Source organism: Catharus ustulatus, chromosome 36, assembly GCF_009819885.2.
Source record: "Catharus ustulatus isolate bCatUst1 chromosome 36, bCatUst1.pri.v2, whole genome shotgun sequence".
In the NCBI taxonomy this organism is placed as follows: domain Eukaryota; kingdom Metazoa; phylum Chordata; class Aves; order Passeriformes; family Turdidae; genus Catharus; species Catharus ustulatus.
Genome location: NC_046256.1, coordinates 1,303,684 through 1,319,122, shown reverse-complemented (window position 1 = coordinate 1,319,122; position 15,439 = coordinate 1,303,684). Strand labels below are relative to the sequence as shown.

At 36.4% G+C, this 15,439-nt stretch overlaps 1 protein-coding gene across 1 annotated transcript in view; it reads left to right on the top strand.

The window, feature by feature from the left end:
- Positions 1 to 9,476, top strand: part of EHMT2 (euchromatic histone lysine methyltransferase 2) — a 59,685-nt gene extending 50,209 nt beyond the window's left edge. Inside the window, exons 23-25 of the mRNA XM_033084219.2 lie at positions 2,275 to 2,352; positions 4,664 to 4,779; positions 9,360 to 9,476. Coding sequence (XP_032940110.1) covers positions 2,275 to 2,352; positions 4,664 to 4,779; positions 9,360 to 9,450 — 285 coding nt within the window. The 3' untranslated portion in view covers positions 9,451 to 9,476. The remainder of the gene's footprint in view (positions 1 to 2,274; positions 2,353 to 4,663; positions 4,780 to 9,359) is intronic.
- The last annotated feature ends 5,963 nt before the right edge of the window (positions 9,477 to 15,439 follow it).

Sequence of the window (15,439 nt, the reverse complement as noted above, 5' to 3'; positions counted from 1 at the left end):
ATTTTGAGTGAATTTTGGGTGAATTTTGAGTGAATTTTGGGTAAATTTTGGGTGAATTTTGGGTAAATTTTGGGTGAATTTTGAGTCAATTTTGGGTAAATTTTGGGTGAATTTTGAGTCAATTTTGAGTCAATTTTGGGTGAATTTTGGGTGAATTTTGAGTGAATTTTGGGTAAATTTTGGTGAATTTTGGGTGAATTTTGGGTGAATTCTGGATAAATTTTGGATTTATTTTGTGATAATTCTGAGTGAATCCTGTGTAAATTTTGGATAAATTTCGGGTGAATTCTGGAGGAATTTCAGGTAAATTTTGGGATAATTCTGAGTAAAATTTGGGATAATTTTGGATTAATTTTTGAGATAATTCTGGGTGAATTTCAGGTAAATTTTGGATAAATTCTGGCTGGATTTTGTGTTTATTTTGGGCTGATTTTAGGGCTGATTTGGGGATAATTTTGGGTTAATGTTGTGCTGATTTTGGGTTAATTTTTGAGATAATTCTGGGTAAATTTCAGGTAAATTTTGGAATAATTTTGAGCTGATTTTGAGTAAATTTTGTGATAATTCTGGGTGAATTTTGGGTGAATTCTGGGTGAATTCTGGAGGAATTTAAGGTCAGTTTTGGGATCATTCTGGGTTAATTTCAGGTAAATTCTGGGATAATTCTGGCTGGATTTTGGACTGATTTAGGGCTGATTTTGGTTAATTTTTGATATAATCTTGGGTTAATTTCAGGTAAATTTTGGGATAATTTTGGGCTGATTTTGGGTAAATTTTGGGATAATTCTGGGTGAATTTTTGAGGTAATTGTGGGTAAATTTCAGGTAAATTCTGGGTAAATTTCAGGCAAATTTTAGGTAAATTACAGGTAAATTCTGGGATAATTCTGGCTGGATTTTGTGCTGATCTTTGGTTAATTTTGTGGTGATTTTGGGTTAATTTTGTGCTGATTTGGGTTAATTTTTGAGATAATTTTAGGTAAATTTCAGGTAAATTTTGGGTTAATTCTGGGTAAATTTCAGGTAAATTTCAGGTAAATTCTGGGTAAATTTCAGGTTAATTTTGGGCTGATTTTGGGTTAATTTTGTGCTGATTTTGGGTTAATTTTTGAGATAATTTTAGGTAAATTTCTGGTAAATTTTGGGTTAATTCTGGGTAAATTTCAGGCAAATTTTAGGTAAATTTCAGGTAAATTCTGGGATAATTCTGGCTCAATTTTGGGCTGATTGTGGGATAATTTTGGGTTAATTTTGTACTGATTTTGGATTAATTTTTGAGATTATTCTGGGTAAATTTCTGGTAAATTTTGGGTTAATTCTGAGTTAATTTTGGAGATAATTTTAGGTAAATTTCTGGTAAATTTTGGGTTAATTCTGGGTTAATTTCAGGTAGATTTTGGGTTAATTTTGGGTGAATTCAGGGTAAATTTTGGAATAATTTTGGGTTAATTTTTGAGATAATTTTAGGTAAATTTCAGGTAAATTTCAGGTAAATTCTGGGATAATTTCAGGTGAATTTTGTGCTGGTTTTGGGCTGATTTTGGGTTAATTTTGGGTTAATTTTTGAGATAATTTTGAATAAATTTCAGGTAAATTTTGGGTAAATTCTGGGTAAATTTCAGGTAAATTTTGTGCTGATTTTGGGTTAATTTTTGAGATGATTTTAGGTAAATTTCTGGTTAATTTTGGGTTAATTCTGGGTAAATTTCAGGTAAGTTCTGGGATAATTCTGTCTGGATTTTGTGCTGATTTTGGGTTAATTTTGGGATGATTTTGGGTTAATTTTTGAGATAATTTTGGGTAAATTTCAGGTAAATTTTGGGTAAATTCTGGGTAAATTTCAGGTAAATTTCAGGTAAATTTTGTGCTGATTTGGGGCTGATTTTGTGCTGATTTTGGGTTAATTTAGTGCTGATTTTTGGTTAATTTGGGGTTAATTTTGTGCTGATTTTGTGCTGATTTTGGATTAATTTTGGATTGATTTTTGAGATAATTTCAGGTAAATTTCTGGTAAATTTTGGGTGAATTTTTGAGATAATTTTGGGTAAATTTCAGATAATTCTGGGTTAATTTCAGGTAAATTTGGGGTAAATTTTGGGATGATTTTGGGTTAAGTTTTAAAATACTTTTAGGTAAATTTCAGGTAAATTTTGGTTTAATTCTGGGTAAATTTCAGGTAAATTTCAGGTAAATTCTGGGATAATTCTGGCTGGATTTTGTGCTGATTTAATGCTGATTTTGGGTTAATTTTGGTTAATTTTGGGTGTTTTTCCAGCACTGCACCTGCCAGGACGATTGCTCCTCCTCCAACTGCCTCTGTGGGCAGCTCAGCATCCGCTGCTGGTACGACAAGGTGAGCACAAAAAACTGAAATAACCCAAAAAAATCATCTGGGGACACAAAAAATCACCTGGGGACACAAAAAACTCCAAAAAAATCACCTGGGGAACCCAAAAAAAATCATCTGGGAACCCAAAAAAACCTAAAAAAAATCAACTGGGAACCCTAAAAAAACCAAAAAAAATTATCTGGGGAGCCCAAAAAAACCAAAATAAAAACAAAAAAAAATCACCTGGAGAACCCCAAATAATAACCCCAAAAAATCACCTGGGAAACCCCGAAAAAACCCCAAAAAAATTCACCTGGGGAACCCCAAAATACCTAAAAAAATTCACCTGGGGAACCCAAAAAAACAAAAAAAACCCCCAAAAAACTCCAAAAAAATAACCTGGGAAACCCCAAAAAAACCCCTAAAAAATCACCTGGGGAACCCAAAAAAACCTCAAAAAACCCCAAAAAATAATCCAAAAAATCACCTGGGGAACCCCAAAAAAACAAAAAAAAAATCACCTGGGGAACCCAAAAAAACCCTCAAAAAATCCCCAAAAAAATCACCTGGGGAAACCCCCCCAAAAACTCTAAAAAATTCACCTGGGGAGCCCAAAAAAACCCTCCAAAATATCACCTGGGGAACCCTAAAAAATCTGAAAAAATTCACCTGGGGAACCTCAAAAAAACAAAAAAAAGCCCCAGAAAATAACCCCAAAAATTCACCTGGGGAACCCAAAAATAACCCCAAGAATCACCTGAGGAACCCCAAAAAAACCCGAAAAAAATCCCAAAAATTCATCTGGGGAACCCCAAAAAAATCCCCAAAAAAATCCCCTGGACTGGGGGAGAGCCCCCCAAAATTTGGGGTTTTAAAGGCATTTTTGGGGTGATTTTGGGATGATTTATTGGTATTTTTTGGGTGGTTTTGGGATGATTTTTGGGTATTTTTGGGATGATTTCAGGGATGGTTTTGTGATGATTTTGTGACTGTTTTTGGGTGTTTTTGGGTTGATTTTGGGATGATTTTGTGACTGTTTTGGGGGTATTTTTTGTGTGGTTTTGGGCTGATTTTGGGTGGTTTTTTAGGATATTTTTTGGGTATTTTTAGGGCATTTTTTGGGTGTTTTTGGGATTTTTTTTGGTGTCTTTGAGATTATTTTGTGGTTGTTTTTAGGGATTTTTTTTATATTTTTAGGGTATTTTTGTGTGTTTTTGGGCTGATTTTTGGGTATTTTTTGGACTGACTTTTGGTTATTTTTTGTGTGTTTTTGTGTTGATTTTTGGGGTATTTTTAGGATATATTTTTTGGTTGTTTTTAGGGCATTTTTTGTGTGTTTTTGTGTTGATTTTTGGGTATTTTTGGGGTATTTTTTGTGTGTTTTTGTGCTGATTTTTGTGTATTTTTTGGTTGTTTTTGTGCTGATTTTTGGGGTATTTTTAGGATATTTTTTGGGTATTTTTAGGGCATTTTTTGGTTATTTTTTATGGTTTTTTTGTGTTGATTTTTGTGCTGATTTTTTGTTATTTTGTGGCTGGTTTTGTGCTGATTTTTGGGTATTTATTGGGTATTTTTAGGGTATTTTTTGGTTGTTTTTGTGCTGATTTTTGGGTAATTTTCTGGCTGTTTTTTGGTTATTTTTAGGCTGTTTTTGTGCTGATTTTTGGTTATTTTTAGTGTGTTTTTGTGCTGATTTTTGGGCTGATTTGGGGGTATATTTAGGATATTTTTTGGCTGTTTTTGTGCTGATTTTTGGGGTATATTTAGGATATTTTTGGGTTGTTTTTTGGTTATTTTTTGTGTGTTTTTTTGTTGATTTTTGGGGTAATTTTAGGATATTTTTTGGGATGATTTTTGGTTATTTTTTGGCTGTTTTTGTGCTGATTTTTGGGCTATTTTTAGGATATTTTTTGGGATGATTTTTGGTTATTTTTTGTGTGTTTTTGTGTTGATTTTTGGTTATTTTTTGGGTATTTTTGGGCTGATTTTTGAGTATTTTTTGGGTATTTTTAGGGCATTTTTTGGCTGTTTTGGGCTGATTTTTTTGGCTGTTTTTGGGATGGTTTTGTGGCTGTTTTTTGGTTATTTTTTGGCTGTTTTTGTGCTGATTTTTGGGCTGATTTTGGGGTATATTTAGGATATTTTTAGTGTGTTTTTGTGCTGATTTTTGGGGTATTTTTAGGATATATTTTGGGTATTTTTAGGGTATTTTTTGTGTTGATTTTTGTGCTGATTTTTGGGCTATTTTTAGGATATTTTTGGGGTATTTTTAGGGTGTTATTTGGGTATTTTTTGTGCTGATTTTTGGTGTCTCCCCCTGTTTTTTTCCCCCCAGGACGGGCGGCTGCTGCAGGAGTTCAATAAAATCGAGCCCCCCCTGATCTTCGAGTGCAACCAGGCCTGCAGCTGCTGGAGGAGCTGCAAGAACAGGGTGGTGCAGAGCGGCATCAAGTGAGGAAAAAACCAAAATTTACCCAAAAATTGACACAAAAACTGACCCAAAAATTGACACAAAAATCCCCAAAAACTGACCCAAAACCCCAAAGAACAGGGTGGTGCAGAGCGGCATCAAGTGAGGAAATAAACCAAAAATACCAAAATTTACCCAAAAATTGACACAAAAAACTGACCCTAAAAATCCCCAAAAATTGAGACAAAAAAACCCAAAAATTGACCCAAAAAACTCCAAAAACTGACACAAAAATCCCCAAAAATTGACCCAAAAAACCCAAAAAAACTCCAAGACTGACCCAAAAACCCCCAAAAATGACACAAAAATCCCAAATCCTGAGCCTCAAAAACTGACCCCAAAAACTGACCCAAAAAACCCAAAAAACCTGCTCCTAAAACCTCCAAAAACTGACACAAAAATTGACACAAAAAAATCCAAAAAATGACCCAAAAACCCCAAAGAACAGGGTGGTGCAGAGTGGCATCAAGTGAGAAAAAAAACCCAAAAACTGAGCCAAAAAAACCCAAAATCTGACCCTAAAAATCCCAAAAAACTGACCCAAAATCCCAAAGAACAGGGTGGTGCAGAGCGGCATCAAGTGAGGAAAAATACCAAAAAAAGTGACCAAAAAAACCCCAAAACTGACCCTAAAACTACCCCTAAAACCTCCAAAAACTGACCCAAAAACTGACCCAAAACCAGCAAAAACTGACCCTAAAAATCCCAAAAACTGATCCTAAAAACTCCAAAAACTGACCCAAAAAACCCAAAAACTGACCCAAAAAACCCCAAAATCTGACACAAAAAATCCCCAAAACCACCAAAACCTGACAGAAAAATCCCAAAAATTGAGCCCCAAAAACTGACCCAAAAAACCCCAAAACTGACCCAAAAAACTGTCACAAGAATTACCCCAAAAAATCCCAAACTGACCCCAAAAACTGCCCCAAAAACCCCAAAACTGACCCAAAATCCTCAAAAATTGACCCAAAAACCTCCAAAAACTGACCCAAAAACTGACCCAAAAATCCCAAAACTGACCCTAAAAATCGCAAAAACTGACCCAAAAATCCCAGAGAACAGGGTGGTGCAGAGCAGCATCAAGTGAGGAAAAAACCCAAAATCTGACCCTAAAAATCCCAAAATCTGACCCTAAAAATCCCAAAAACTGACCCAAAATCCCCAAAGAACAGGGTGGTGCAGAGCGGCATCAAGTGAGAAAAAAACACCCAAAATTTACCCAAAAACTGACACAAAAATCCCCAAAAATTGAGACAAAAAACCCCAAAAACTGACCCAAAAAACCTCAAAAATTGACACAAAAAAACCCAAAACTGACCCAAAAATCCCAGAGAACAGGGTGGTGCAGGATGGCATCAAGTGAGAAAAAATACCAAAAAAAGTGACCAAAAAAACCCCAAAAATCCCAAAAACTGCCCCAAAAATCCCAAAAAACTGACCCAAAATCCCCAAAGAACAGGGTGGTGCAGAGCGGCATCAAGTGAGAAAATAAACAAAAAAAGTGACCAAAAAAACCCCAAAAATCCCAAAAAAACTGACTCTAAAATCCCCAAAAATTGACACAAAAAACCCCAAAAATTGACACAAAAAACCCCAAAAACTGCCCCTAAAAATCCCAAAAACTGCCCCTAAAAATCCAAAAAACTGACCCTAAAAATCCCCAAAAATTGAGACAAAAAACCCCAAAACTGACCCAAAATCCCCAAAGAACAGGGTGGTGCAGAGCGGCATCAAGTGAGAAAAAAACACCAAAATTCACCCAAAACTGACACAAAAATCCCCAAAAATTGACCCAAAAAAACCCAAAAATTGAGACAAAAAAACCCAAAAATTGACACAAAAAACTCCAAAAACTGACACAAAAACTGACCCAAAAATCCCCAAAACCACCAAAAACTGACAAAAAAAATCCCAAAAACTGAACCTCAAAAACTGCCCCTAAAAATCCCAAAACTGAGCCAAAATCCAAAAAACCTGCCCCTAAAACCTCCAAAAACTGACCCAAAAAAACCCCAAAAAGTGAACCCAAAAACCCCAAAAATTGACACAAGAATACCCAAAAACTGACCCAAAAAAACCCAAAAATTGACCCAAAAACCCCAAAAATCTGACCCAAAAAAACCCAAAAATTGACCCAAAAAAACCCAAAAACTGCCCCAAAAATCCCAAAAATCTGACCCAAAAAAACCCCAAAATTGACACAAAAAACTGCCTTTTTTAAACCCCCAAATCGCCATTTTTTCCTCTTTTTTCCCCAAAAAATCCCTATTTATTTTTCTTTTTTCCCTAAAATTCCCATTTTTTTTCCCTAAAATCCTTATTATTTTTCCTCTTTTTTCCCCAAAAATCCCCATTTTTCTCTTTTTTACTCCCAAAATTCCCATTTTTTAACCCAAAAATCCCCATTTTTTTCTCTTTTTTTTACCCCAAAATTCCCATTTTTTTCCCCACAAATCCCCATTTTTTCCTCTATTTTTTACCCAAAAATCCCCTTTTTTTTTCCTTTTTTTTCACCCAAAATTCTCATTTTTTTCCCTTAAAATCCTTAATATTTTTCCTCTTTTTTTACCCAAAAATCCCCATTTTTTCCCCCCAAAACTCCCATTTTTCTCCTCTTTTTTTCCCAAAAATTCCCATTTTTTTACCCCAAAATCCCCATTTTTTGTCTTTTTTTACCCCAAAATCCCTTTTTTCTTTTCTTTTTCTTTACCCAAAAATCCCCATTTTTTTACCCCAAAATCCCCATTTTTTCCTCTTTTTTTTTACCCAAAATCCCCATTTTTTCCCCCCAAAATTCCCATTTTTTCCTCTTTTTTTCCCCAAAAATCCTCATTTTTCTCCTCTTTTTTTACCCCAAAATCCCCATTTTTCTCCTCTTTTTCTACCCAAAAATCCCCATTTTTTTACCCCAAAATCTCTTTTTTTCCTCTTATTTTTTACCCAAAAATCCCTTTTTTTTTTCCTTTTTTTCCCCCAAAATCCCCATTTTTTTACCCTAAAATCCTTATTATTTTTCCTCTTTTTTCCCCCAAATCCCCATTTATTCCTCTTTTTCCCCCAAAAAAATCCCCATTTTTCTTTTCTTTTTTATCCCAAAATCCCTATTTTTTCCCCACAAATTCCCATTTTTTCCTCTATTTTTTACCCCAAAATCCCCATTTTTTCCCCTTTTTTCCCAAAAAAATCGCCATTTTTCTCCTCTTTTTTATCCCAAAATCCCCATTTTTTTACCTACAAATCCCCATTTTTTCCTCTATTTTTTACCCAAAAATCCTCATTTTTCTCTTTTTTACTCCCAAAATTCCCATTTTTTAACCCAAAAATCCCCGTTTTTTTTCCTCTTTTTTCCCCCAAAATTTCCATTTTTTTACCCTAAAATTCTTATTATTTTTCCTCTTTTTTTTACCCAAAAATCCTCATTTTTTCCCCCCAAAATTCCCATTTTTCTCCTCTTTTTTTTTCCCCAAAATTCCCTTTTTGTACCCCAAAATCCCCATTTTTTTTCTCTTTTTCCCCCCCAAATCCCCATTTTTCCCTCTATTTTTTAACCCAAAAATCCCCACTTTTTTACCCCAAAATTCGTATTTTTCTCTTCTTTTTTACCCCAAGATTTCAATTTTTTTCCTCTTTTTTCCCCCCCAAAAATTCCCATTTTTCCCTCTTTTTTTTACCCCCAAATCCCCTTTTTTTACCCCTAAATCCCCATTATTTTTCCTCTTTTTTTCCCCCAAAATCCTCATTTTTCTCCTCTTTTTTTTACCCAAAAATCCCCATTTTTTTCCCTCTTTTTTTCCCCAAAATTCTCATTTTTTTCCCCTAAAATTCTTATTATTTTTCCTCTTTTTTTACCCAAAAATCCTCATTTTTCCCCCAAAAATTCCCATTTTTCTCCTTTTTTTTCCCCAAAATTCCCATTTTTTTACCCCAAAATCCCCATTTTTTGTCTTTTTTTACCCCAAAATACCTTTTTTCTTTTCTTTTTGTTTACCCAAAAATCCCCATTTTTTTACCCCAAAATCCCAATTTTTCTACCCTTTTTTTTCCCCCAAAATCCCCATTTTTCTCCCCACAAATCACCATTTTTTCCTCTATTTTTCACCCAAAAGTCTCAATTTTTTCCCCTTTTTTCCCCCAAAAAAATCCCCATTTTTCTCCTCTTTTTTTCCCCAAAATCCCCATTTTTTTTCCTTTTTTTCCCCCAAAAATCCCATTTTTTTCCCTAAAATCCTTATTATTTTTCCTCTTTTTTCCCCAAAAATCCTCATTTTTCTCTTATTGTTTTTACTCCCAAAATTCCCATTTTTTAACCCAAAAATCCCCATTTTTTTCCTTTTTTTTCCCCCAAAATTCTCATTTTTTTCCCTTAAAATCCTTAATATTTTTCCTCTTTTTTTACCCAAAAATCCCCATATTTTCCCCTCAAAATTCCCATTTTTCTCCTTTTTTTTCCCCAAAATTCCCATTTTTTCCCCCTAAATCCCCATTTTTCCCCCTTTTCCCCCCAAATCCCATTTTTTGTTCCTTTTTACCAAAATCTGATTTTTTTTCCCGTTTCCAGGGTCCGGCTGCAGCTCTACAGAACGGCCAAGATGGGCTGGGGGGTTCGGGCCCTGCAGGCCATTCCCCCAGGGACCTTCATCTGCGAGTGAGGACCCCAAAATATCCTAAAATCACCCCAAAAATCACCCCAAACATTCACAAAAAACTGGGGGGAAATATCCCAAAAAATGGGGGAAAAACCCAAAAAACGGGAAAATAAACCCCAAAAATTCGGAAAAAAAACCCAAAAATTGGGGAAAAATTAAACAAAAATGGGGGAAAAAAAAACAAAAATGGGGAAAATCACCCCAAAACCAGCCCCAAAAATTCACAAAAAACTGGGGGGAAATATTCCAAAAAATGGGGGAAAAAACCCAAAAAAAGGGAAAATATCCTAAAAATGGGGAGGGGTTGGAGCCCTGCAGGGCATTGCCCCTGGGACCTTCATCTGCGAGTGAGAACCCCAGAATATCCTGAAATCACCCCAAAAATCACCCCAAACATTCACAAAAAACTGGGGGGAAATATCAAAAAAAATGGGGAAAAAATCCAAAAAACGGGAAAAAAAATCCAAAAAATGAGGGAAAGAAAACCCCAAAATTAGGGGGAGAAAACCCAAAAATGAGGGAAAGAAAACCAAAAAAATTGGAGAAAAAAAAACAAAAATGGGGAAAAAACCCCAAAAATCGAGAAAATCACCCCAAAAAACTGGGGGGAAATATCCTAAAAAATGGGGAAAAAACCCCAAAAAATAGGAAAAAAAACCCAAAAATGAGGGGGAGAAAAAAGCAAAAATGGGGAAAATATCCTAAAAATGGGGGGGTGGAGAAAACCCCAAAAAGAAGGGAAATCACCCCAAAAAATGGGGAATAAAACCCAAAAAAACTGGGGGGAAATATCCCAAAAAAATGGGAAAAAAATCCAAAAAAACGGGAAAAAAACCCCAAAAATTAGGGGGAAAAAACCCAAAAATTTGGAAAAAAAACCCAAAAATGAGGGAAAGAAACTCAAAAATTGGGGGGAAAAAAACCCCAAAAATGGGGAAAATCACCCCAAAAAACTGGGGGGAAATATCCCAAAAAATTGGGAAAAAAATAAAAAAAAAAACAGGGAAAAAAACCCCCAAAAATTCGGAAAAAAAACCCAAAAATTAGGGGAAGGAAACCCAAAAATGAGGGAAAGAAAAGCCAAAAAAATTGGGGAAAAATAAAACAAAAAATGGGGAAAATCACCCAAAAAATGGGGGGGAAATTTAAAAAAAATTGGGGGGAAATATCCCAAAAAATGGGGAAAAAACCCCAAAAAAACGCGAAAAAAACCCCAAAAATGAGGGGGAGAAAACCCAAAAATTAGGGGAAGAAAAGCCAAAAATGAGGGGGAGAAAAAAGCAAAAATGGGGAAAATATCCTAAAAATGGGAGGTGGAGAAAACCCCAAAAAGAAGGGAAATCACCCCAAAAAATGGGGAATAAAACCCAAAAAACTGGGGGGAAATATCCCAAAAAATGGGGGAAAAAAACCCGAAAATGGGAAAATCTCTTAAAAATGGGGAGGGGTTCGGGCCCTGCAGGCCATTCCCCCTGGCACCTTCATCTGCGAGTGAGAACCCCAAAAAATCCTAAAATCACCCCAAAAATCACCCCAAAAATTCACAAAAAACTGGGGGGAAATATCCCAAAAAATTGGGAAAAAAACCCCAAAAAAACGGGAAAAAAACCCCCAAAAATGAGGGAAAAAAAATCAAAAAATTGTGGAAAAAAAATGGGAAAATCACCCCAAAAATCACCCCAAAATATCACAAAAAACTGGGGGGAAATATCCCAAAAAATGGGGAAAAAATAAAAAAAAAAACGGGAAAAAAAACCCCAAAAATTCGGGAAAAAAAAAACCAAAAATTAGAGGGAGAAAACCCAAAAAATTGGGGAAAAAAACCCAAAAATGAGGGAAAGAAACTCAAAAATTGGGGGGGAAAAAAAAACAAAAATGGGGAAAATCACGCCAAAACCAGCCCCAAAATATCACAAAAAATTGGAGGGAAATAGCCCAAAAAACTGGGGGGAAATATCCCCAAAAATGGGGAAAAAAACCCAAAAATTCGGGAAAAAACCCCAAAAATGAGGGGAAGAAAAACCAAAAATTGGGGGAAAAAAACCCCTAAAAATAGGGAAAATCACCCCAAAAATGGGGGAGAAATAAAAAAAAAAACTGGGGAAAAAAATCCAAAAAAATGGGAAAAAAAAAACCAAAAAATGGGGAAAAAACCCCCAAAATTAGGGGGAGAAAACCCAAAAATGAGGGAAAGAAAGTCAAAAATTGGGGAAAAAATAAAACCAAAAATGGGGAAAATCACCCCAAAAATCACCCCAAAATATCACAAAAAATTGGAGGGAAATATCCCAAAAAATGGGGAAAAAACCCCAAAAATTAGGGGGAGAAAACCCAAAAATGAGGGAAAGAAACTCAAAAATTGGGGGAAAAAAAAACTAAAAATGGGGAAAATCACCCCAAAAATGGGGAGGAAATATAAAAAAAAATTGGGGGAAATATCCCAAAAATGGGGAAAAAAACCCAAAAAAACGGGAAAAAAAAACAAAAATGAGGGAAAGAAACTCAAAAATTAGGGTTAGAAAACTCAAAAATGACGGAAAGAAACTCAAAAATTGGGGGGGAAAAAAATATAAAAATGGGGAGAATCACCCCAAAAACAGCCCCAAAATATCACAAGAAACTGGGGGGAAATATCCAAAAATTTGGGGAAAAAACCCCAAAAAACAGGGAAAAAAACCCCAAAAATTTGGGAAAAAAACCCCCAAAAATTAGGGGGAGAAAACCCAAAAAATTGGGGAAAAAAACCCAAAAATTATGGGAAAAGACCCCAAAAATTGAGAAAATCACCCCAAAAAACTGGGGGGGAAATATCCCAAAAAATTGGGAAAAAAATTAAAAAAAACGGGAAAAAAACCAAAAATTGGGGAAAAAACGCCAAAAATTAGGGGGAGAAAACCCAAAAATGAGGGAAAGAAAACCAAAAAAATTGGAGGAAAAAAAACCCCAAAAATGGGGAAAATCACCCCAAAAGTGGGGGGGAAATATAAAAAAAAATTGGGGGAAATATCCCAAAAAAATGGGGAAAAAAACCAAAAAAAGGGGAAAAAAAACCCCAAAAATGGGGAAAGAAACCTAAAAAAAACGGGAAAAAAAATCCAAAAATTAGAGGGAGAAAACCCAAAAATTGGGGGGAAAAAAAACTAAAAATGGGGAAAATCACCCCAAAAATGGGGGGGAAATATTAAAAAAAACTGGGGCGAAATATCCCAAAAAATGGGAAAAAAAACCCCAAAAAATGGGGGAAAAAAAACAAAATTGAGGGAAAGAAAACCCAAAAAATTGGGGAAAAAAACCCCAAAATTATGGGAAAAGGTCCCAAAAATTGAGAAAATCACCCCAGAAATCTGGGGGGAAATATCCCAAAAAATTGGGAAAAAAATTTAAAAAAATGGGAAAAAAAAAACCAAAAATTGGGGAAAAAACGCCAAAAATGAGGGGGAGAAAACCCAAAAATGAGGGAAAGAAAACCAAAAAAATTGGAGGAAAAAAAACCCCAAAATGGGGAAAATCACCCCAAAAATGGGGGGGAAATATAAAAAAAAATTGGGGGGAAATATCCCAAAAAATGGGGAAAATATCGTAAAAAACGGGGAAAAAAACCCAAAAATTTGGAAAAAAAAAACCAAAAATGAGGGGGAGAAAACCCAAAAATGAGGGAAAGAAACTCAAAAATTGGGGGGAAAAAAATTAAAAAATGGGGAAAATCACCCCAAAACCAGCCCCAAAAATTCACAAAAAACTGGGGGGAAATATCCCAAAAAATGGGGGAAAAAACCAAAAAAAAGGGAAAAAAACCCAAAAAAATGGGGAAAAAAACCTAAAATTAGGAGGAGAAAACCCAAAAATTAGGGGGAAGAAAAGCCAAAATTTAGGGGGAAAAAAAACCTAAAAAATGGGGAAAATCACCCCAAAAATGGGGAAAAACAGTCCAAAAAACTGGGGGGAAATATCCCAAAAAAATGGGGAAAAAAATCCAAAAAACGGGAAAAAAAAACCCAAAAATGAGGGAAAGAAAACCCCAAAAATTAGAGGAAAAAAACCAAAAATGGGGAAAATCACCCCAAAACCAACCCCAAAATATCACAAAAAACTGGGGGGAAATATCCCAAAAAATGGGGAAAAAATAAAAAAAAACGGGGAAAAAAACCCCAAAAATTAGGAAAAAAAAATCAAAAAATTGTGGAAAAAAAATGGGAAAATCACCCCAAAAATCACCCCAAAATATCACAAAAAACTGGGGGGGAATATCCCAAAAAATGGGGAAAAAAATAAAAAAAACCGGGAAAAAAAACCCCAAAAATTCGGGAAAAAACCCCAAAAATGAGGGAAAAAAACCCAAAAATTGGGAAAAAAATGGGGAAAAGACCCCAAAAATCAGGAGGTGGAGAAAACCTCAAAAATGGGGAAAAACACCCCAAAAAGTGGGGGGGAAATATCCCAAAAATAGGGGGAAAAAACCCCAAAATGGGGAAAATATCCTAAAAATAGGGGGGGATTTTTTGGTGGGTTTTTCTTTTTTTTTTTTTTTTTTTTAATTTCAGGGCAATTTGGGGGGGGTTTGGGGTGTCCCAGGAGCATTTTTGGGGTATTTTGGGGTGCCCAGATGGATTTTAGGGTGCCCAGGTGATTTTTGGGGTGTCCCAGATGCATTTTTGGGATATTTTGGGGTATTCCAGGTATATTTTGGGTTTCCCAAGTAGATTTTGGGGTGCCCCAGGTGCATATTTGGGATATTTTTGGGATTCCCAGGTGGATTTTGGACAATCCCAGGTGCATATTTTGGGATATTTTGGGGTTCCCAGATGGATTTTGGGGTTCCCAGGTGGATTTTAGGGTGCTCAGGTGCATTTTTGGGGTGCCCCAGGTGCATTTTTAGAATTCCCAGATGGATTTTGGGGTGCCCCAGGTGCATTCTTGGTGTTTCCCAGGTGCATTTTGGGATTCCCAGATGGATTTTAGGGTTCCCAGGTAGATTTTGGGGTCCCCCAGGTACATTTTTGGGGTACCCCAGGTGCATTTTTAGAATTCCCAGATGGATTTTGGGGTTCCCAGGTGTATTTTGGGGTGTCCCAGGTACATTTTGGGGTTCCCAGATGGATTTTGGGGTGCCCAGGTGATTTTTGGGGTTCCCCAGGTAGATTTTAGGGTTCCCAGATAGATTTTAGGGTGCCCAGGTGATTTTTGAGGTGCCCCAGGTGATTTTTGGGGTATTTTGGGGTTCCCCAGGTGCATTTTTGGGGTGTCCCAGGTGCATTTTGGGGCGCCCTAGGTGCATTTTTGGAATATTTTGGGGTCCCCCAGGTACATTTTGGGTTCCCCAGGTACATTTTGAGGTGCCCCAGATGGATTTTAGGGTGCCCAGGTGATTTTTGGGATTCTCAAGTGGATTTTGGGGCTTCCAGGTGATTTTTGGGATGACCCAGGTACATTTTGGGGTGTCCCAGGTGTATTTTAAGGTGCCCCAGGTACATTTTGGGGCCCCAGGTGCATTTTTTGGGATATTTTGAGGTATCCCAGGTGCATTTTTGAGATTCCCAGGTGCCTTTTAGGGTGCCCCAGGTGTATTTTGGGCTATCCCTGGTAGATTTTGGGGTTCCCAGGTGCATTTTCAGGGTATTTTGGGGTTCCCAGATGGATTTTAGGGGTGCCCAGGTGTATTTTTGGTTTCCAGATGGATTTTGGGGTGCCCCAGGTGTATTTTTGAGGTATTTTGGGGTACCCCAGGTGCATTTTTGGGGTATCCCAGGTGCATTTTTGGGATATTTTGGGGTTCCCAGGTGTATTTTGGGGTTCCCATGTAGATTTTGGGATTCCCAGGTAGATTTTTGGGGTGTCCCAGGTGTATTTTGGGGTGTCCAGGTGCATTTTCGGGGTTCCCAGATGGATTTTAGGGTGCCCAGGGGATTTTTGGGGTTCCCCAGGTGCATTTTTGGGGTATCCCAGATGGATTTTGGGGTGCCCAGGTGCATTTTAGGGTGCCCCAGGTGTATTT